The 23688-nt window shown below is 41.0% G+C and overlaps 1 protein-coding gene across 1 annotated transcript in view; it reads right to left on the bottom strand.

Annotated features, from left to right (window-relative positions):
- Positions 1–50: 50 nt before the first annotated feature.
- herc1 (HECT and RLD domain containing E3 ubiquitin protein ligase family member 1) overlaps positions 51–23688 on the bottom strand; it is a 70711-nt gene continuing 47073 nt past the window's right edge. Inside the window, 28 exon segments of the mRNA XM_054616204.1 lie at positions 51–753; positions 1803–2108; positions 3195–3347; positions 5924–6176; positions 7627–7703; positions 7796–7961; positions 8846–9015; positions 9241–9410; positions 10139–10277; positions 10816–10985; positions 11436–11538; positions 11691–11813; positions 12467–12622; positions 12715–12896; positions 13813–13951; positions 14666–14791; positions 14903–14968; positions 15060–15359; positions 15945–16118; positions 16224–16325; positions 16435–16614; positions 16776–16896; positions 17985–18196; positions 19286–19416; positions 19502–19702; positions 21102–21238; positions 22082–22209; positions 22300–22508. Coding sequence (XP_054472179.1) covers positions 568–753; positions 1803–2108; positions 3195–3347; positions 5924–6176; positions 7627–7703; positions 7796–7961; positions 8846–9015; positions 9241–9410; positions 10139–10277; positions 10816–10985; positions 11436–11538; positions 11691–11813; positions 12467–12622; positions 12715–12896; positions 13813–13951; positions 14666–14791; positions 14903–14968; positions 15060–15359; positions 15945–16118; positions 16224–16325; positions 16435–16614; positions 16776–16896; positions 17985–18196; positions 19286–19416; positions 19502–19702; positions 21102–21238; positions 22082–22209; positions 22300–22508 — 4580 coding nt within the window. The 3' untranslated portion in view covers positions 51–567.

Here is a 23688-nt window from a genome sequence, read left to right as displayed (position 1 = left end):
CTGTGAGAGGAAACGCTTGTCTTTCTTTAACAAACCAACCGAACACCAGATCAGTTATGCAGCATTTATTGTTGTTTTTAATGCTTTGGGAAACTCGGCATCGGCAATGAAAACAATAAATATGGATATTATGCAAAACATTTTCCTAATGAAGCATTTTACACAATGTACAATATTCTTCTTCTTCCTCTCGCCGCCTGCGTGAATATTTTATACACATGTCCAAACAAATAAACAAACCTCCATGCAGAAACCCTGAAAATGGGATGTGGAGTAATGAGCAAAAGAAAGAAGAAATTAACACTAAATGCACTTCTCATGTGGATTTCTTGTGTCATTTAAAAACTGCTAATAAACCACCAGGAGAAATGAAACTGTGTGCTGCGTGAAAGTACGTAAAATGGATTTAAAAAGTGGCCCGTCTGCTCAGGAGTTTTCCTTTTGACTGCTGCAGCGATGACGAAGCATCTCTGTGTTCAGATGATGCCGTCGCTCGTGGGTTGTAAGTGTGTGTGTGTGTGTGTGTGTGTGTGTGTGTGTTTGTGTGTGTGCGTGGAAGTGTCTGCGTCAGTAGTCCGTGTCGGAGCCCTCGGCGTTGTCCACGTTCCTGGACAGCATGTAGTTGTCCATGTCGATGGAGCGACAGTTGTTGATGGCGTAGCGAAGCCGCTCGGCCATCACGGCCTGACTGGAGTACGGAGGCAGACGCAGCTGGAAGAAGCAGGTCTGAGAGGTCGGGAGGCTGTCGTACGGCTGTGGGGGGGGGGACACACATTTACACACATAAACAAACACACACACACAGGAACGACCAGTGAAGTCATCAGACGTGTTCCTAACTCCCCATAACTAACAGCCTGTTTGGTTCACACAGTGGAAATACATCACATCAGGGCTGCACGATTAATCAGTTTGGACTTTTCCGCAATATCAACGTCTGCATGTCAAATCAAGCGCTTCCTAACCTATCCAGATGCTTTGGCTTCACTTTAAAAGGAGCCGTCATGACGCTGATTGTGCAACGTTTGCTGAACGTTGCAGCTGAAGTCCAGAGCAGAAGAGAAATGAATGCTTATGAGGGACAAATAGGAAAACGTGCTCAATTCAGGTGAAGAAAAAACCTGTTTTCAGTCTCACCTTGAAGATTTGGTCATTGGCATGAATGTAGAAGAACATGGAAGTAAAAGCAGTGCTCTGTTTATTTACATGTGAGAGTTTATTTAAAATATTTGGTTCCTAAAACTTATGAGAAATTGCCAAAAATAGGCGTCAAATAACTGTAAATAAATAACTAACTACTGTTCATTTCTACTGTTTGAGAATTTTAAGTTACTAAAATTATGTTTATGCGGCGGCTGTGGCGTAGTGGAGAGCAATTGTAAGTCGCTTTGGATAAAAGCGTCTGCTAAATGACTGTAATGTAATGTAATGACTGTAATGCTCAGAATATACAGCATTCTTATGTAAACTGTATTTTTTATTTTTAAATTAGGGGAAATCATCCATCTAAAAAAACATCCATATTTGTGTGGACAAAGACTAGATGTCAGGTTCGTCCTGATAACTGAATGGTTTCCTCTCTGCCTCTTTATTGTCTTATTAAATAAAAAACAAGACAAAGAAATGCTGAAAAATAATCTTAAAAGAAAAACTTAGATTTAAACAAAGCCAGCTGTTTTTCTTTTCTTCCATCTTACCTGCAAACCTAAAAAAGGTTCTGTCCATCCTGAGTAAATCATAAACTAACCTTTAATCCTCCCTCTACGTTATGAGGCGTGCCGACATGCAGCTCTCAGACTCACCCGGTCCACCTTCATGATCTGGAACCTCTGGGAGATGTCGGCCGTGTTGGCGGGCAGCCGGGAGCGTCCGGAGACGAAGCGCATGAAGAGAACCCGCTCCTCGTTGGAGAACTCCTCCAGCGTCTGCCAGAACCACTGCACCAGAGAGTGCTGCTCGTCCACCTCCCTGTAGCGCACCACCTTCTTCAGCACGTCGCAGCAGATCTCCGGCATGCCGCACACCATCTGCTCCAGCTGCTTGGCCGTCAGCAGGGAGAGCAGCGGCACCGGGACGATCCACGACATCCCCTCACGCACCGCCGCCACCTGAGGGAGGAGGAGGAGGAGGAGGAGGCGGGGCTTTATGTCTGAGATCAATACGGGTCGGTCCACTCAGGTTATGAAAAGACAGATTTTCTGTTTAGATGCAGCCTCCAACAAAATACAACAGAGGACGGAGGTGAAAATACATTTTTTTAGGTGCTTAAACTAAATGAAAGTTCTGTTAAAGTAAAAGTCTACAGCTGTGACAAACCAATAACTGTTGGTTCATAAACTATCAGAAGAAACATCTTCAAATCTAAATCCAAACATAAGAAATGTACAATCTTGCAAATAAGAAGCTGGAACGTAGAAATGTTTTTTGCCTTAAAAAATACTCTAACAATTAGGTGATAACAGAAAATGATTCAGGAACTACTTTCAAAGACTCGTTAATTAACACACTAAGTGTTTCTCTGGTTCTCACAGTGAGCCGTTTTCATTAGAAACTACATTTTACAGAACAAACCGTCGCTGAAGAAACAGACAAAAACGTTCTTGAATTGTTGTGAGGAATCGAAACGTTCTTTTTGGAGAAACTATTTGAATATTTGTGTTTAAAAAAGGTTCAATGTGTAAGATCTAGAGAGAGTTTTGGTTCAAAACATTTAAAAATGAACATTATCCACAGAATGTGAAGTGCTGACGTTGTGTCAAAGACTTTGTGTTCTGTTGCCTGATATTAGCATGCTAACCAGTTAGCCGCGGCCCGTCCTGTCTTGTAGTGAACCTTCCCGATACCGGCCGGCATTACTGTCTTTACTTTGCAGTAGATTCTGATTAATAATTCACTCATATTAAACATCAATCAATAGATGATGATGTTATATTTATGGATAAAGATAAGACGCCATTGATTGCTTGGTGAAATTCACAATCAAAGTCTATAGAAAAGAAAAAACTATAAGCTCCATCTTTACCAGCTGCAACATTAAAATGATAAACAATAATTATAATAAATACAATATACATAATTCAGTAACAGGCCGTTCTGCATAATAAGATAAACTACGTATTTCTACACTTTTCCTTCATTAAGTACCCCCCCCCCCTCTGGTTTTCCTCACATCAAACACACTTTCTCGTGTTTACCTGGCGATCGATTTCGTGCAGCCGGTACTCGATGGCTCTCTCCACGTATTCCTTCCTGTTGGAGAAAGTGAGCGGGATGCTGTTTCCTCCGGGGATGATGGGAACCATCTTTCCATCCGCACTCTGCCCGACGAAGGAGTCCAGAGGAATCATCTGAGACACAAAGAATAACGTCCAGTAAATGATGCTGCTGTCAGAGGACTTTATGTTTATTACTGTTTATTGTAAAGACGACTCATTTACAGTTAAAGGTACCCTGTGGTTTGAGCCTTTTCATTTGAACATATATTGTCAAAAATCACTCCATAGTTATATATCTATTTAAAGATTTGTATATATGTAAATATATATATATATAATTTTATTTTATTGCAATATTATGAACCATCCGGACCTCTCAGATCTACATTTGTCAAAACCAAAAACTGAGAAGCAGCATTCAGTTTTAATGCTCCATTTATATGGAACAAACTCCCAGACAATTATTTTAAATGAAGGCTGAATACTTTTCTTTCTGTAATCTCTTTTTAGTTTCTCCAAAAAATGTGATAATATTTATTCAGAGAATGCAGTTAGTGACAGTATGGGCTCCATGTTAACGTAGTAACTTTGCCAGAGGAGTCAAATGTGACCAAGATATTTGTCTAAACGAGGTGTTTTACAGGTGAACAGACTGTGTGATGGTGAGGTTGTTTCTTCAGCTTTGTTTATACTCTCTTTTGGCGTCGTAGCGTGAGTCTCCGCAAACGGCGTGGGAGCTCGGAGCATGAACGGATATGAAATATGTGCTGTTCACTGCATTATTCTCCGAAACGCCAGAGTGCGTACAAACAAAATGATGAGTGTAACTCATAGATATGCTCATAGACTGTAAAACGCCATAATTCAACCTCCAAAATGACGAGGAGGAATTTATAAACTACTTTATTACCTTTTTACAAGAACTGTAAAGAAAAAAGTCAAGTATTAAATGCATTATAAAGAAACAAAGGTTGAATATCCTGAAAACTATTTGATTTGGCTGCTAAATATTTACTCAAATGTAGATTTTTAAGAGCTCCTGTTTCTAAAGCATCTAAAAACAAGTTGTCCTTCTTTGTATTAATATATAATAGTGTTTTTATCAGTGAACTATCTGTGTGTAGTAAATTTCTCTTTACTCATCAGCAAACACTGGTACAGATATTTATCAATAAGCTTTTATCAGCAGAAATATCAGCCTGGTAGATTTAGAACGTTCAGCAGCCAGAGAATCATTAGTTTCATTGATTTGTTGAATCAACAGTCCATCAGAGCGTTTCTATTCAGCAACACTCGTCTGTAAAAGCTTTCCTTTGATTGAATTAACGATTCAACAGATCGTTTACAAAAGCTGAAATCAAATCATTTATTCACTGTCCTGTCAACTCGGGGTTATGATATCATCACGGAGACATTTGACAGCTCGTCTGCCAGCAGAGGAGCAGATCCTCTCCCCCTCCCTCCCCTCTCTCCTCTTCTAGTCTGGGATCGGGTCCAGGTCTCTGGCAGACAGGATATACGCTGCGTAGACCTCGGCGCTGGCATTCCTGCAGCGCCGGAGGGCTTTACAGTGTCGGGGTTGTGTGAGGTTAGTTTGGACAGAAGAGGGGCTTCTGGGGATACGTTGGCTTTCTGTTGGGGGGGTTTTGGCGGGGCTCACACCCAGCTCTCAGAACGCTTCAAACTGTTTCTGTCACTCTTTTGTTTCCAGTTCTGAGTCTGAACTTTGCGCAGAGATTCAGAACCAACGTTTGCTTTGGTTTTGTTCTGCTCTGCCGGCTGTAGACGGATTAACTCTCCTCTGAATCAGAGCTCACTGGGTGTGGTGCAGCGTGACATCATGAAGTTTGTTTTTTTGTGACGGTTTAAGGTTCAATATGTAGCTTTTTCACATTGAAATGCCTAAAAACAACCTGACCTATGTTATGTATTTTGTTGAGCTGTGTGCTTAAATTATCCTAAATCTTTCCAACAACTTTTTCACCAGAGAAATCTGTAGTTTTGCAAGGTGCGTTTCATTTGGTCACCTGTCAGTGGCGACATATCCTCTTTGTGCAGCATCAGTCTTGTGGTTGTCGGCATGAAGCTTTCATTAATTGACTTTTTACCCAGTTTCAATACACTTTTATAGGACTTCTGCATTATTAACTGGATGAAGGATTTTAGTCATCAGACGTCGAGATCTTAAGTTATCAGAGGAACAAGCTGAGCTAACGTCAGCGTCAGAAGGGCTCTCAGCCCCTCTGGGACCTTCTTGGGAAATCAGTGTGTTGTTTTCTTCTGAGAAGGCCCACTTTAAGAGACTTTAATCTCGGAGAATATCCATTTTCTATCTAAATGTATACATACATATACAGTACCAGTCAAAAGTTTGGACACACCTTCTCATTCAATGCTTTTTCTTTATTTTTATTTGTTTCTACATTGTAGATTAATATTGAAGACATCCAAACTATGAAGGAACACATATGGAATTATGTGGTAAACAAACAAATGCTCAACAAACCAGAATATGTTTTATATTTTACATTCTTCAAAGTAGTTGAATGAGAAGGTGTGTCCAAACTTTTGACTGGTACTGCATCTGTCATATATATATATAAATAAAAACATGTACAATCATCTACCACAAAACAATGCCAAAGACACAAGAAAGTATCCACATATCCAATCCATCCCAATATTAAAATCATAAAAAGTGTCCTCACCTCGTGGAAGTTCTCCTCGGTGATGCCGCTGTCTTCAATGTGAAGAATGCTTTTGAGCGTCTGCACATAGAGGAGGTCCACCTCCTCCAGGTCCTCCAGCTGCAGCGGGATGCAGCACAGCTGTTTCCACACCAGCGGAGCCAGGTGGAGGTCCAGGGGCTTCTTGGTGCGGATGGCCACGCCCATCAGGATGCCCAGGAACCGGAACTGCAGCATGTGTTCGTCCATGCAGGACGACGGGTTGAAGAGGAACCTGAGCAGATTAGAGGAGGCAGAAATATAGTTTGGTTTAAATGTGTTTCTTTGTCATAAAAGTCTGTCTGACATCAAGATAAAGAGGTGAAAATATTCTAAATATAGCGTTCACTTAAACTGATATTGATTCTTTTAGGTGTCTAAAATACGTCCACAGCAGGACATTGATTTTCTTTACACTGAAAAACATTAAGACTGTCCCTATAATTGAATATAATCCCATTTTCACATCATCCAGCATTACAAGCTAGAGTTTTCTATAACAAATGTAACACTTTGGGGTTTCAGCAGTGACATTCCAGCGTGTGCAACTTAAAAAAACAGTTTTTTACATTTTGAAAACCTAATTAAAGTTTTCAAAAGTGAGGATGGAGCTTTAATGGGAGCTGCTTTGTTTGACTCTCGTGTTTCAGGGTTACCATGGTGACTGACTTTTACCTTGACGAAGAGACAAAGATAGAAAGGAGGGCGGCAAGAGATGTCATGGAGCTTCAAATGCATGTAAGAAAATCTAATTAATCTAAGTTGTTAAATGAAAGATCTAGCTCGGGGAAGAAAAATAAAGACAAAGGTAATGAACATGAATCTTTGTCGTTAGTCCATGTTTCTATTAACATAATAATCCCTCATTCATTTGCATGTTTTTTTTTTAGCCTCTGTGTTGCATGTCTTCAGAGTACTTGACAATGTTCAATCTACTTGTATTAATATTCTCTCTTCTTTTTATTATGGTTTCTGCATGCTTATAAATGATGAATAACTTTAATCTTATATTCTGTTTTTTAGGGTGACTTTTTAAACATTAAAATAGCCTTATGGCTAATTGTGGCGCATTTAGAGAGATGTTTTATTAAATTTATTTATTAGTGCACTATCTCTATTAAATAAACCCCACAAAATAATATAAAAAAATATTGTAAATGTGTTTCTTTTATCTGCTTTGGAGTATCTGGATACCTTGTAGTATCAGAACGCCTTGTTTATATTGTTGTGCTTTTATTGTTTCTGTTTTTCCCATGTAAAGTGCCTTTGAGTATCTTATAAAGCACTATACAAATACATTTATTTTTTATTATTATTTAATTTTTTATCAATGAGCTGCCAAAGTATCAATATCATCTTTAAAAAGGAAAATAATAATACTGAAGAAATTTGTCAGATTGTCCTTTTTGTGTCCCTTTTATTCCTGTGGGATTATTGTGTGTTATTCCATATAGTACATAAAGTATCATGGTTTTATTTAAATGTCACATACTTTAAGGTAGACATGTTTGAAATGATAATCTTGCAAAACAAAATTAATCATCTATTATAGATGGTTAAATATCATACTGATAATAACAGTTTGTCTCTACTTAAATTCATCCCACATCTTTCAGAGCAGCAGGGTCTTTAGTGGTGGACAGTGAGGATGGATAAAGAGCTCTGTTCCCTCGTTGTTTCCTCACCTGTCTCTGTTGTAGCCGACCTCTGCGGTGGCGTTGGGGGAGGGGATGAGCAGGTCGACCACTCCGGTCTCCAGCTCCTACAAAACACACGATAACGGAACAAAGATCAGGACGCATCCAGTAAACTCCTGTCTTCTCCGGAATCATTGGTCAGGTGATCCGTCCTTACCTGACACATCTCTGTGATGGTGTCGTCAAACACCCCCCCCGCGTCGTCGGCCCCTTCGCCCACCAGTTTGACCTTCCAGGCCCTCGATGGCAGCCGGAGGTCGGAGGCGTTGAGCTTCACCACCTGACGGGCGATCTGCACGAAGATCGGTTTACACTTCCGACCCCTGAAGGAGAGTTTAAAAGAACACGTCATAAAGTCACGAGGGTTTTATTTAACTACTTCATTTTCATCATCAGTTCTTCTTTACTTCTGCTTTTGAGTCAGAAGACATCTTTTTTTTTTTAATTCTAACTTTATTAACTTTTCTTTTACTTTTGCATTATTTAAACCTCTGAACCTCAAAACCCGCCGGCGGGATCAAAAAGCATGTTTTCTCAAAACACCAAAACTTCTCCGTTTATCACAGCCAGAAGTAAAAACTTGTCGTCTGATATTCATCATTCCGACGGTCATTGAACACAACATGCCACAAACGCTTCGGACAGAAAAATTGTGATATTTCCCCCATTTTTTTCTATTCTATATGTCTCATTTCAAATCTTGTCCCAAATAAACCTTCAGCACATTATTGATTTGACTGAGACAAAAAATCTTTAAAATTTCTGCTGAACACTGACGCAGAGAGGAGAAGAGAGGCTGTAAGTACAGTTGTTAAATATGTAAATAGTTCCATATATATAAATGCATTAAGAGGCTCCATTCTTTTGCAACATTGGTAACACTTGAAAAAATGTTGCATATATAGATTACACTGGTTTTCCACCTTAATTCACTTCTATTGGTAATGAAATTAACAATTCTGTATATAAAAACACATTTTAATGAGGTTGTCCTGATGGTCACAGAGAAACAACTTATACTGTCATCACAAGGGTTCGATTCCAACCTTTGATCTGTCTTTGCCTGTCATTCCTCTCTCATTTAATTTCTTTACTTTTAAATAAAAGCCCAAAAAGTACTCGTTAAAATCCTTTCACCATAACCAATACTCTTCCACCTTCATTAAACACACACATAAACACAGACAGAGGCCCGTGTGGTACTGACCGTGTGGAGATCCGTTTGACGGTGATCTGGGGTCCGTAGTTCTTCCCCTGAACCATGGTCTTGCCTATGGAGCGCACCATGGGCAGAGTGTAGACCCTGGGGGCCAACAGGGGCCTCAGCTGGCCCTGAACGATCCCCCAGGTGCCGGCGTTGTAGTGGGACGTACAGCTCTGCACAGAAAGAATTTACCATAAATGTTGATGTCAGAGAGAACACACAGATATAAAGCGGTTCTACGTGTTCCTCCAGTAGACTGAGAACTCTCGCTGTCTCAAACTCAGTAAAAGCCTCACAAGTGAAGGAGGAAACAGCAGCAGTTCATCTCAACATCTGGACTACAAGCAGAACATCTGTCTGCAGAGATGATCAGTGTTCTCCTGTCTTTCTTTATTTACCTGGTTGTTGGGGCTGAGGTTGAGGAGCCTCCACGAGGAGTACATGAGGTCAGAGAAGTGGTAGAGGAGTCGCAGACGAGCCCTCACCGCCTCCATGCTGACCTCCCTCAGCCCGCTGTACTGAGGAGGCACCGCCACCGGGAGACCCAGCTGGAGAGGAACCGAGGAGCCTGAGGAGGAGGAGGAGGAGGAGGATGAGGAGGAGGAGGATGAGAAGGAGGAGGAGGAGGAGAAGGAGGAGGATGAGGAGGAGAAGGAGGAGGAGGAGGAGGATGAGAAGGAGGAGGATGAGGATGAGAAGGAGGAGGATGAGAAGGAGGAGAGGAGGAGGATGAGGAGGAGGAGAAGGAGGAGGAGAAGGATGAGGAGGATGAGAAGGAGGGAGGATGAGAAGGATGAGGAGGATGAGAAGGAGGAGGAGGATGAGAAGGAGGGAGGATGAGGATGAGAAGGAGGAAGGAGAAGGAGGAGGATGAGAGGAGGAGGATGAGGAGGATGAAGAAGGGAGGAGGATGAGAAGGAGGATGGAGAGAAGGAGGAGGATGAGGATGAGAAGGAGGAGGATGAGGAGGACGAGGATGAAGAGGAGGATGAGGAGGAGGAAGGGCACATGCAAATAGGAATGAGGAGCTTTCTGCCTGATATTTACTACACGAAATGGAAACCTGACCTCCAGGATAAAGTGTCTGTCCACTAAGACAGAGTGTGTGTATATGTGTGTTGTGTGTGTGTCAGAGTGTGTGTGTAAAATAAAAATAAAATATTGTGTATATGTGTGTATGATGTGTGTGTGCGTGTGTGTCAGAGTGTGTGTGTGTGTGTGTGGAGAGGGTGAGAGGGATTGTGTGTGTGTGTGTGTGTGTGTGTGTGTGTGTGAGTGTGTGTGTGTGTGTCTAACCTGGAGCTCGTGGCGGTACCGAGGGAGCCGACCAGGCGGCGCTGTGGCAGCGTCCGGCAGAGATCTGGTGGATGTTTTTTCCCTGCAGCACCGTGGCCACCGTTGGCTCTCTGACGTGGTTGGTGTGGCCCAGACCGAGCTGCACAACAAAAGAGAGAGATCAAAGTCACGAGAAATAATGAAAGGAATATCTCAACATCATCAGCGGTGCTGCTAACGTTACTAGCTCTCCTGTTGGTTTAAACACAGGTTGGTTGTTTACATTGTAACATTATCAGAGATCAGAGACTAGAAAAGCATAAATGAAGTCCTGATCTCATGTTTTACTGAATATTGGAGGATAACGATCGTCAGTAAAACTTTATTTACACTGTGATGGTTAACGTTTAACTGTGTCATTAATCAGAGGTTTACATGAGTGCCTAACCTTAAGGGCGGATCCGTATAGATCATGGATCTACAACAGTCCGTTACACCACTACTATAGAAGGCTATAAAAAGCATTAATGACAATTTGTTTTCACATTAAAATCCTCCAGACTGACTGACGACCTTTCATGTGGGGTTCGGTGTGTGAGTGTGTGTATATATGTGTGTGTGTGTGTTTGTGTGTGTGTGTGTGTATATATGTGTGTGTGTGTGTTTGTGTGTGTTCATGTGTGTGTTCAGGAGGTTACCTGTCCCTCTGAGTTGCTGCCCCAGGTGTAAACGTCTCCCGTGGAGGAGAGCACCAGAGTGTGTTCGGCTCCGACGGCCACATCCTGGATGTGGATCCCCGACAGAGCCGGGACCTGCTGGGGCCGGTTGTGGTTCCTGGCTCGGCCTTCTGGTAAGCCGATCAGGCGGTCTGTGATCAGAGGAAGAAAAATAATATATAAATAAAAACAATGCAAATGATCTAAATCTGACCTTTATTGTGAAAATACTGCAATTATGACTCGTTTACAGCAAAAGGTTTCATATAAATACCATATTAAGTTACTCAAATGTAACTATGAACACAGTATTTATCAGTACTTGACCTACAACTACTTTCAATTTTGATTAATTTGCTGGTTATTCTTCTCAATTCATTATTTAGTCTATAAAACATCAGAAAAAAGTGAAATAACTAAATGTCACAAAGCCAAACGTTAGATGAAAAGCTGGAAATATTTCACTAATTTGCCTGATAAATGAATAAACTGATATCAAAATAACTGTTGATTTCTTTCCTAATGATATATTAATCATTTTATCATATTATTATCATATCATATAAAGGAAAAGTTGGGGAGGAAAGAGAATTTCACAGTACCTTGGCCAAAAGTGAAAACTTGGCCGTCTTTGGTTAAAGCCACAGAGAACTGGGTTCCACACGCCACTTTGTTGATGCCGATTCCACACAACACGTCCACTTTCTACGGAATCAAGGACTCTAAATGAACCTTCATTACATTCACTTCATAAATGATCATTTTTGTTGGTGAACATCATGTTTTTACAGCTCAATAGAAGCTTTGAATGTAACACAATGCCGTTGGGTACAGCTCCACAAAGCCACAGCTCCTACCTGAGGTGAGGACTTGGCCGTTGAATTGCCGAGTCCCAGTTTTCCGTAGTCTCCGTCACCAAAAGCCCAAACCATCGTCCCGTCAGCAGAGACGACCAAAGTGTGGTTCAAACCACAAGCCACCTGAGAAGGGAAGCACATGGAAACATGAACTCATCTACTGAGTGTTTTTACTAAACCTTCAAAGTGTTTCAGATGTCAGAACAACTAAATACAAATGTGAACATGTGGCATACAAACTCCGCATCTTAGAAAATGTTAAATAAACGCAAACTTTGCCCCTTTGTAAGTTCTAGTGGTGCAACGGATCATTGTCAAACGGTGACCCGTGTAATGTTAACCATCACAGTGTAAATAAAGTTTTACTGACGATCGTTATCCTCCAATATTCAGTAAAATATGAGATCAGGACGTCATTTATGCTTCTCTAGTCTCTGATCTCTGATAATGTTACATTGTAAACAACCAATCTGTGTTTAAACCAACAGGAGAGCTAGTAAGGAGAAAAAAATAACACGATAAATTACTATAACATCTGAATTTTTAATGGTTTACTGACTTTTGAGCGGTTGAAATGATTTTTGGGACAGAGCTTTGTAGACCAGCTGCTATAATCAAACAACAAAGGGATCATACATGATCAGTTAGAGGAAGAAATGTGATCAGAGATCTAAAAGTTATATTTGCTACTTTTTTCTTTTGTGCTGATCCGATCTGAACCCTGAGTTTTATGATCCGTTGCACCACTACTAAGTCCTTTTACTCTTCTGTCCTACCTGTCCGACTTGGTATCCCTCCAGAGCGGTGACCTTCTCTGGAAGCTTCTTGTTCGAGGTGTTTCCCAAACCCAGTCTGCCGTAATCACCGTTTCCAAATGTGAAAAGCTTCCCATCAGCTGTTACCACTGCCGAGTGTTTGAACCCACAGGACATCTAAAAAAATAAAGAAGAGCAAAGTGAAGCAGATTGTGAAACCAACCAGACACTAAATATCACTATTATGACCCCGTTGAGCTAGTACTGACCTGCACCACCTCCTCCCCCTGCAGCGCTTCGATCTGTCTCGGGCGGCGCTGGCGGTCGCTGTTCCCGTGGCCCAGCTTGCCGTAGTCTCCGTCGCCCCAGCTGAACACCTCCCCGCTCTCCGTCAGAGCCATGGAGTGACCGTCGCTGCCGCATGACGTCACCAGCTGAGTCACAACAAAACCTGAGAGGGCAGAGAGACGACAGCGAGGTCAGAATGACAGGGACTTTATGTGGATCAACTTTGATGCAGCATATTTTAACATATAGCTAATTTCTCTTTCACATTCATCCCTCCACTTCTAATCATGTTGAATGTTACAGTAGGAGGATGTTTTGTTCATAAACTGTATAAAAGAAGTGGACATAGTCGTCTCAATGGCACAAAACACTAAAGGTGGAGCTAATGAAGCGGAATAAAACATTTTTAGGAGACCAAAAAGTTACATTTAACTCTCTTGAAGTGAAAACACACTGTGAAAGGGTCAAAGTTGTAAGTCGAAAACACAGACAACGCTGTGACACAGACCTGTCAATCAGAGTGTAGCCCCGCCCTAAAGCATCCCCTGCTTTATGGTGTGTTTGACTCTAAATGGAGCATCATTTACTAAATGAACATCATGCTGTATTGAAGAAGACTTGAAACTAGAGATTGAGACCATAAACTCATGTTTACAATGTTTACTGAGGGAATAAATCAAGAGAGAAGTAGAGTCATTTTCTCATAGACTTCTATACAACCAGAGGAGTCGCCCCCTGGTGGACAGGAGAGAGAATGCAGGTTAAAGACACTTCCACGTCGGCTTCACTGTTCATAACAGGAGTTTGACGGCTGGTTTTGATACATTTCCCAGTGCATGACTGGGTCGAATAGCTGGTTCCGATGATTCAGATATGATAAAAAGCTATTTAACTCCAGCTGTCATCAAAAGACACAGTTGAGCAGGTCTTACTCTCAAACAAAACACATTTATGAATCAGTTATTCCAGCGATATATATCCATCCTCTAAAGTGTGTGTGTGTGTGTGTGTGTGAGTGAGTGTGAGTGTGTGTGTGTGTGTGTGTGTGTGTGTGTGTGTGTGTGATATTTCAGCTCCACCTTGCAGAGCGGAGACGACGGTGAGGACGTGGAGGTCGTCAGAGTTGCCCTGACCCAGACGGCCGTAGCTGCCCTCTCCACAGGCCAACACCGTCCCGTTGGGCTGAATCACAAAGGTGCAGTTCTGACCGCAGACCACCTGGAGGAAGGAAACACAGAGGAAACGGATGCAGGGAATAAACACCGAAGAAATGCTGCCGGAAAACTACAGATAAACAAAATCACATTATAAGACAGTAGATAACAACAGGGGTCATATTTTAAAGCTGGTAAAGAACCGACTAAACATGTCAGAGGAAATATTTGCCGTTTGATTAAAACATTTTAAATCCCTTAACTCAAAGAGGAACTCCAATGATTCGATATAACATTTACATAAAGTTTGGGGATTCCCAAGTGACAAACAACAACAATTAACAAACATGCTTTTTATCTGTCGTCCCAAACACTGGATCCCACAAGCACAATGTGATTCTTTAAACGTGTTCTTCTTTCTAAAGGCAAAAAAAATGCATCTTATAGTGCCAGATTATAAAGTAAAGTCAAACATATTACACATAAATAAACAAAGAAATAAATGTTGTCAAGAATGAAAATACCCCAAATAAACACTGTTAAAGAACTACTTGATCACTATTAGTAATTATTTTACCTCTTGGGTTCGGGATCATATTTGATTTGTTTAAAAATGCCAAATAAATAAATTAAATATTATTATTTTAAAAGCAGTTGTATAGGAATGATTCTGTCCAAAGCTTATAGATCACTAGAAGCAGTTTCCACTGTACTTGTTTTCCAGTTAAGTATAAATATAAATATATATAACAAAGACGTGACATGTGTGTGTTTGTACCTGTTGAGCCTGAGAAAAGGACGGGGCGGTTGTGGGAACCAGGATGTTTCTGCCGGCCTCTGCCAGCTGGCCGTGTCTCCCTGCACCCCACAGAAACACGTCACACTTCCCCCCGAGGTGCCAGTCCTGCAAACACACACACACGTTAAAAAAATAAATAAATATTATTATCGTCACAGTCTGTGAGTAAGCAAACAAACCATTTATTAAAGCTAATCTGGGTCTCGATCAAATTACCTCTGGTCTGGAGGTGGCCCAGGACATGATCTGTTCATCCATACCAGACACCCATTTGCTGTTGTCCTGGAAAACCAGAGTTGAACACTGTTATTATATGCAACAGTAGGTGTTAATTAGATAACGAACAGTTAAAGCATGCAGCAGCCTGCCTCACCATGAGCAGAGCCATCTCGTCTTTGGGCACCGGCTCCAGGTCGGGAACGGAGAACGACTCGGAGAAGTTGGCGCCTCGAGCGAGGGCCTCGGCCGCCTTCACCGTTGTAGAGAAGCAGTCCAACCAGGCCCACTCGCTGGCACACCAGACGGCTAAACCAGACTCCGGAGGGCAGTGTCGGAGGCTGGGCGGCACAGGGGGGCGACACAGGAGCTGGTCCAGGTGGAGCCCCACGGCCAGGGAGGCTAGGCACTGCATGTAGGGGCTGTGGACCAGCTGCTCACCACACACCACGTGGGGCTGGAGGTGGAGGAGAAAAAAGGAAACATCAGCTACAACTGGCAATGATGGAGAACGGAGAACTCAAGTGATGTGAAAAAATATCAAAAATAATTCCAGAAATTATGAGATAATATGTGAAACAAATGTGTGAAAAATGTCAGAGAAATATCCTAATATTATTTGTAAAATATGTTAAATAAAATATGTGAAAAATGTGGAAAACATCAGAAAGATGTCCCATGAGTATGTGAAAAATGTTCAAAAAAATATCAGAAAATTATTAGTAAAATATGTGGAAAAAAAATTGTGAACTCAGTCCAAAATATGTGAAAAATGTCTGAGAAATATCTAAATATTATTAAACTGTTGTTGAGTTTTATGGCAGATAAAATCCATAAGTGTTGCATTAATGCCATCTGCTGGACTCCCTCGTCCCATCACGACCAGCATTGCCATGACATGTGTGAAAAGGTGCAAAATGGGAATGCTGTGCATCTTGTGCATGTGTGAATAATGAACACCACAAGCAATGCCTGAGAGATTGTCACATTAATATCCCTGGATGTGAACGAGGCTTTAGATACGTATTAAATGTGTGTGTACCTTCTCGTAGGCGTACTGCTCCTGCAGCATGACAGGAAGTCTCTCCAGGAAGGCCCTCATGCAGGGCGCCATGTTGAGGCCGACCACCCCCTGCTTCTTCAGAGCTGTGCGACACGTGGCCAGCACATGGTTGGACGCCATGAACTCTTTGGAGCAGTTCACGACCAGCACGTCCTGGAAAATGAAGCAGACCAGAGAGTAAATAAATAATCATCTTATTTCAGTCATGCAGCTAGAAACACAGGGAGTCGGAATACAGATCCGGTAAGGATGTGGTACCTTGGACCTGTTGGAGCAGACGGCGACACCCACATCTGGGATCCAGACAATATTCTGGATCGCACCTGAACCGGCTACAACCGACTGGAGCACCGACCCATCCTGTTAGAAAAAAACACACACACAATGAACCACAGTGTGAGATGAGTGTGTGTTCATCTGTGTTACCTCTACCTGCAGTGTTTGCATGCATCCTGTGTGAGTTCCTCACCCGTAACGACCAGATGTTCATGAGGCCTCCCAGTCCTCCGGATGCCAGAGCCAGACCGTCGGGGCTGAAGGCCAGCGTTCTCACCGGGGTGATGTGGCCCTTCAGCTGGAAAACACACGCCGCTCCATTGCCGGACCACCGGGAAGACTGCAAGAACACAGAGTGTTTTCTCTTACGACTCTATATGTGTGTGGAGAGAATAAACAGCTTGATAAAGTGATGAATGAATTCAAATATTTAGAAGTTGAGGCACAAACGACCTTCAAAATTCCCCAAATGTTCACAAATTTTAAATAAACAGCAACATTGTTGACATTATTACATCAATATCGTGTAAGTACCATGAATTTAGGTTTTGCTTCATTCTCCCACCATCCCTCGGACTCAGAGGAAGAGGAATCTGGGAAGTTAGAGATGTTTTGAGGAACAGTCCAGACTGACACCTGGCCGTTCTGACAGCATCTGTGAAAAAACAACAGCAGACCATTAAAATACACTGAACACAGGAAGTGTTCTGTCATGGAAATATGTTATGCTTGTGCCGAAGTTGAGAACGAGTTTGAAGGACTCTTTTAAAGGATGACGGCAACATGAGTGTGGAGGCGAACACCTCATAAACTCAAGTGGTGTAACGGACCATTATCGATCTGTGATAACACAGTTCAACGTGAACAATGACAGTATGAATTAACGTTTCACTGACAATCGTTATCCGCCGATATTCAGTAAAACGTGCATTCAGGACATCAGTATTTTTCTAGTCTCTGATCTCTGATAATGTTACATTGTAAACAACCGATCTGTGTTTAAACCAACAGGAGAGCTAGTAACGTTAGCAGCACCGCTAACGGCTAACAAATAGAGGTTCAGTTCAGTTATGCGTTCAGGCTCTGTTCAGTGAAAATGAGTATTGGTTGAAGGTAAATTGTGACATTATCATGATGTGTTCACATGTAATCTGTAAAATGTAGTGTTGGTGATGAACTAGAATAAATCCAGTAGTTTGAAGGAGATGTTTTCACATTAATATAAAATAAATATTAGAGATGAATTATGATGTTTAACTTCATAACACTAGCTCTAAGATTATAATACATCAATAAAACTAATAATGACAAATATTTTATTTCCTTATCATTTGAATTGTGTGTTTTTATGAAGATAAAAAAATCACTATAATTTACAATAACAAAGTAAAAGTATAACATTTAGTATTTTTTATGGTTTACTGACTTCAGAGCGTTGAAATGATTTTTGGGACGGTGGCAAAAACAATAGAATACTCTGGATCCTTGTAGACCAGCTGCTATAATCAAACAACAAAAGGTATCTGTATCTAACAATATGGATCATCAATTATAGGTAATTAGTATCAGAGGCAAACTCTAAACGTTATATTTGCTCTATTTTTTCTTGTGTGCTGATGCGATCTTTGACTCTGATCACTGACACAATCCGAACTGTGAGTTTTATGACCCGTTGCACCACAAATAAACTCAAATAAAAAACCAGTGAGTGTAATCGGGTACTGGTACTTGAGGACGACCTACATGGCTAACATGCTGAGGGGCTTCGGGCCGCGTCCCATCAGGCCGCACCAGGCCACGCCGTTAACCGGGGACGGGTGTCGAAGGCTCTGCAGGCAGCGCCAGCCGGAGCCGGAGTGAGAGTCCGGACTGGCCCACAGCTTCACCGTCTCCTCTTTGGCACAGGTCAGTAAGATCTGACCGTTGGGACTCCACTTCATACTGGTGATCGACTCCTGCAAAACACAACACGCAGAGAGAGTCAGTTCTGAGGAGCAGTGATGAAAAGGGGACGATAACCAAAGAAAATCGAATTTATCGTGACAAAAAAAGGGTTTCGTAAACAATCAAAAAAGGAGACGAGATTGTGAGGAAGGGAAGATTTAGGAAGAGATCCAATCAGAACTGATCTCGACAGCTCAGTGTGGAAGGATCCTCTCGTGTGGTTGTGACTCTTTTGCCATGTCATCACTATTCATATCTAACAACCAAAGTCTTTATGATTAAATAATGTACTAGAGCACAAAGTTCTTTATACATCGAGCCTCATAATTTTGCTCTCAAAGTGAACCAGACGCATTTAACTTTTGGTCTTTTGTGGATAAAAGGTTATATTGTTGTTTCTTTATGAGACTTGTTTTTTTATGTATCTGATTTAAAGATATTTAAGGACATGTTTCATATCACAACTGATAAACCTGTGTCTGTTTCGTACAGTATAACCTTAATACCATTCTATAATAGCAGGTTAATAGATGTTTCTATCAGGAGTATTTAAAGTGTTTGGAAACCCTTAAATAAAGTAACACACTTAAACTGAACTTGTTAGATTTTAGTGGACTAAATTCTAACCATATTTCGCGAACTAAAGATAAAATAAGATTAGATAGAACTTTATTAATCCCCAAGGAAAATCTTGTGCCAGAGTTTCTTTAAAGATTACAACAGAAGAATAGTAAAAAACAATAGAATAAAAATATAAACATATATTAACAATAGTAAAAAAATTATTAAGTGTAAAAAAATTATAATGACATCATTGCAAAATATACAATAGCAATAAGAGTAAGGTAAATAAATCAAAAAAAAAATTCAACTAAAATTGAAAAAGTAAAATACAACAACAAAGATTAAGTACAAGAGTAAAAATACGGATAACAAATAAAACAAATTAAGTGTATAAGAAGTGAAAAAAATATATATTTAAATGACAAACAAATTTATTTCAACCAAATTAAACATTGCAGTTAACATTATCTCTGCTGGGAGTAATAAAGTAATAAAGTAGAAAAGTAGTAAAGTAGAGACAAGTAGAAATGGTTTACCTTGTGAGCATCGATGACCACGATGGCTCCTTTCTCTAACGGCTCTTTGGATCCGATCAGCAGCTTTCCGTCTGCGTAGCCGACAGCGAACGGCTTGTTCTCACTGTACCAGGCTATGTGCATCACGGCCACTGAGAGAGGAAGGAAGCGCGTTAATATCTGACATTAGTAAAATAATATCACCACTACGAACACACAGGAATAACTGGTCCGTACCGTCTTTCCTGTAGCAGTGCTCCAGCTCGGTGCGGTGCATACTGGAGCCGTCCAGAACCTCGATGAGGCCCAGAGATCCGTCCATCCGTCCCACCAGCAGCATGTCTTTGGGTTCTCCGCACCACAGGGACTCTGCCTCCTCTTTGGGCCAAGCCAGCGCCGACACCCAGTGAGGCTGCACGTCCAAGAGGCCCTTACCACCTTTAGAGGAGAGGAGGTCAAAGGTCAGTGTGGAGATTTATATCAGTCAGAGAATTTAAATTTAACGTTCAAACATTTGTAATCTGCTGCCACAAAACTGGATTGTGTCCAGTCTGATGTCTGAGAGGACTGAATGGTCTTTCATGCTTTTATTTTGTAGAAAGTCCTCTTTTATTTTGTAGAAAGTCCTCTTTACTAATAGATAATATTTGGTTTTGTACCTGCGTCTGTATTTGCTTCTCCAGGAACACTGTTTGTATTATATATAGTACTTATTGTGAATCGTAGTTATAGTATGAGATGGATCTAAGTTACATTTTGTCTTATATTTTAATATATTAACAGTAGGCCTACATCATTGGATTATAATAATTTATGTATTCATCACGATAATGTTGCAGCTGGTAAAGGTGGAGTTAATTTTAGATACTTTACATACTTCTAATTAGGCATAAAATACTTAATGATACATCATAGTTTAATAGTTGATTTATATTTTGTATTGGGAGTCTGAATCTGCAAAGTAGCCTAACTAGTAACTAATATTGTTTAATAAATGTAGTGAAGTCAAAAGTGTAATATTTTCTCTTCGATGTAGAGGACTAGAAGTATACATAGTAACATAAAATGGAAATATTCAGGTATGAGTACCAAAATGTCTACTTAAGTAGAGTATTTAAGTAGCTTAAATGTCACATTGCACCTCTGCTAGAACAAGAACACAAAGTTCTTCACAGATTAAGCGTCTTTATTTGTCTCTAAAGTGCACAAGATTGATGCATTTAACTTTAAAAGGTTAAATGCTTTTTGTGAGTCAAGACTCACAAAGCAATGAGATTAAACTGTTTTTATTTCTGTTAAAATAAGACGAAAAACTTCAATATAACAGCTGATTCCAGACTTTTCAACAGTTCAGTATGTTCACACTTTCCTATGGAAGCAGCTTTAAACTATATTAAGGTGTTTAATGGACTGTGGCTTAAACTAACAGCTCAACCATGAACCAGAGAAAGATGTTAATGACATACAGAGTCGCATTTAAAAAGGCAGAATAGTGAAAATGTGCTCATGAAAGCTGATAGGAATCGTGGACGTCGGTCCTGGAGGCGACTGAAAGTTGCCGAGGACAGATGGTTGGTGCTGCAGGGCGCCAGAAATAATGATTGGATCAAATCCAGAGCATCTATTTTTAACAGGGGCGATGAAATCTTAACGCCGTCTCGTTCTTATTCTGTTGACCTCACACACCGGCGACACACGCCGAGGCCACTCAACACGTTTTAAAATTAAACTGCTTTTCAAAACAACACAAATGGAGCTTATCATTAACACACGGGTCTAATAAAATGAAAACAGAGCGAAGAACCCAGAGGAGCTGGTAAAACATATAAAAGCTTACCATTAACCTGCCAGATGTTGACCATTTTCTCCATGGCGGACGCCAGGTATTTTCCAGTGACGCTCCAAGCCAGAGGAGACATGCAAGGGTCGCTGGGAGACCCCAGACCGGACATCCCGTCCTCCGAAGAGCCGTCACTGATGAGAGACAACACAATATAACACAAATGAGACCAAAACTTAAAGCTGCATTACACCTGTTGGCAGCCGAAAATAAAAACATCTGACATATTATCACCTTATAAAGTTACGTGAAATGTGTCTTTGTGTATTTACACACATCGACGGAACGGCATTTATTTGAATTAGGGAAGGTTCTTTAAACAATCGCCAAAATACACCGTTAATCGAAGCCAGAAGCTGTTAAAAACAACATTATCGTCAGATGTTCAACTTTGTCATTGAACACATCATGTGTGATGAAGTAATTTGTCAGAAAAAGCAGCAAAAACAACGCTAAGAATTGTGATGTGTCATTATAAACATTTATTCTACTATTTATGTCCCATTTAAAATTTCGCCCCAAATAAACCAGGTGAAGTAACCAGATTCTGTAAAAAAACATTACATTTTGAGCTCCTCAGTGCAACTAGGAAGCCATTCAACTTGTATTTTCTTCTTTTTAATGATTCATGGCATTTTAACTGTGTTCTATTACACAAACAAAAATGTTTGAGTTATCTCTACTTCTAGTCATGATTGTTCTGTTTACATAGAGGTGCAGGACCTTTATATTGCAGTGAAATCAAGGCCACGGAAAGAAAATGTGACAAAGAAACTCCCCGAAAGTGCATGAGGTTCAGAGGGTTGAACAAAAAAAACCTATAAAACATGCTGTAGCTGCAGGAGAAAGAATATGTTTTGATCAGTTCTATGATACCAGAGCTGTACTGCAGCGTTTCCCTCCAAATGCACCTCTGGTTTCATGAACACACTGAGGTATGAGCAGGTGGAACATGGGGATTTTTCAGAAAGCCTTACTCCTTGTTGAAGATGCAGGTCTGCTGGAGGGTGTACTGGTTCTTGGTGACGTTCCACATCCTCACCGTCCCGTCGTTTCCACTCGTAGCCAACAGGCCTTTCTTACTGCACCAACCACACGTGATGACCTGAGAGAAACAGACTTTATTTAACACCAAACAGTTTATATATTTAAATATTTTAGACAGAGGAACACTCCTGATCCCATTTTGACTCACCCTGCTCTGGTGAGCCTCCAGCTTGATGTAGGAGCACTTCCGCAGATCCCCCGCCATGTCGGCGAAGGTCTGCGGCCGGCTGTGGTTGTTGTCGCGGTCGTGTGCGGCCAGCGTGCGGACCAGCTGCTGGGCGGCCCACTGGCGGTGCTGCGAGGAGAGCCGGGAGGACAGGCAACAGGCCGCCAGAGCGTTGGCCAGCTCCAGAGGCCCTACAGCGGAGGAATTATGGGAAGGATGGGCATACAAATGCGCAATTAGACCTGCTCGACACGGAAAAGAAGGTGACAGGATGGCCCGGTGAGTGAGAGAAGCAAACAAAAACAAACACAAAAAAACACAAATGGCACAGAAGAGTGACCCAAATGAAGAGAGAGAAACAAGCTGGCACAGGAGTCATGTGTGGATGAAAGACATTACTGATGAAATATACAATTATGAGATGATTAAAATACCAAATAAAAATAAAAAAAACACATGATGGATAGAATAAATAGAATGCAGCGATGTTGTCTTGCAGGGATAGTTCACCCAGAAATCATATCACAAAAATAGATATTTTTCTCCTACCTTTTGTCCTATTTATCAGTCTAAATTGTATTTGTGTGGGCTGCAGAGAGTTTGATATATCTGCAATAGAGATGTCTGCTTTCTCTCCAATACAATGGAACTAGAGGTCACTCGGCTTGTGGTGTTCAAAGCACCAAAAATACATTTGAAAAACTAAATAGCAATGTCTCTGTCCATAAATCAGTTTCATGTAGGAACTATCTTCTTCTATCTTCTACCGAACAAAATGCTCCATTTGTATCGCCACAGAAGGAAGTGTGCGACCACTAATGGACGAGATGTAAACATTAACGGCGTCCTCCTCATCTGAGCTGTAACGTTAGCTAGCTATGTGGTGCTAGGAGAGGTAGCAGTGTCCAGTAGAGATGCACGCTTTCCTTCTGAGAGGTGATACAGCTGTCGGGGGTAGTTCGGTATAAAGAAAATAGTTCCTACATGAAACTACTCACAAAAAGGTCTGTGGATTATCTTGAGTAACCGGGTCATGACTTCTAGAAAGAGACATGGTTTCAAATGTAAATTCTCTACGGCCGATTTCTCCAAAATTAACTCTCACTAAAACAGTCTAGATTTATAAATAGCACTACAGGTAAAAAAAAAAAAAAAAAAGAGAAAAAGGCAAAGAAAGATATGTGTTTTTTGTTGTTTTTGGAGTGAACTGTCCCTTTAAGAGAAATTGCAAGTCATTTTGACACATGGCTGAAAGATAAAAGTATGAAATGTGGCTGAAATAATGAAGGCAGTGCAATGTGCAGTGTGCGTAATTACTCTTATATCAGAAAAAAATGGAAAAATGCAAGAAAAAAACTACTAATATGAAAT

The sequence above is a fragment of the Anoplopoma fimbria genome, chromosome 2, assembly GCF_027596085.1.
Source record: "Anoplopoma fimbria isolate UVic2021 breed Golden Eagle Sablefish chromosome 2, Afim_UVic_2022, whole genome shotgun sequence".
NCBI classification, from domain to species: Eukaryota; Metazoa; Chordata; class Actinopteri; order Perciformes; family Anoplopomatidae; genus Anoplopoma; species Anoplopoma fimbria.
Note: the sequence above shows the minus strand (reverse complement) of the source record. Positions and strands in the feature narration are given on the sequence as shown.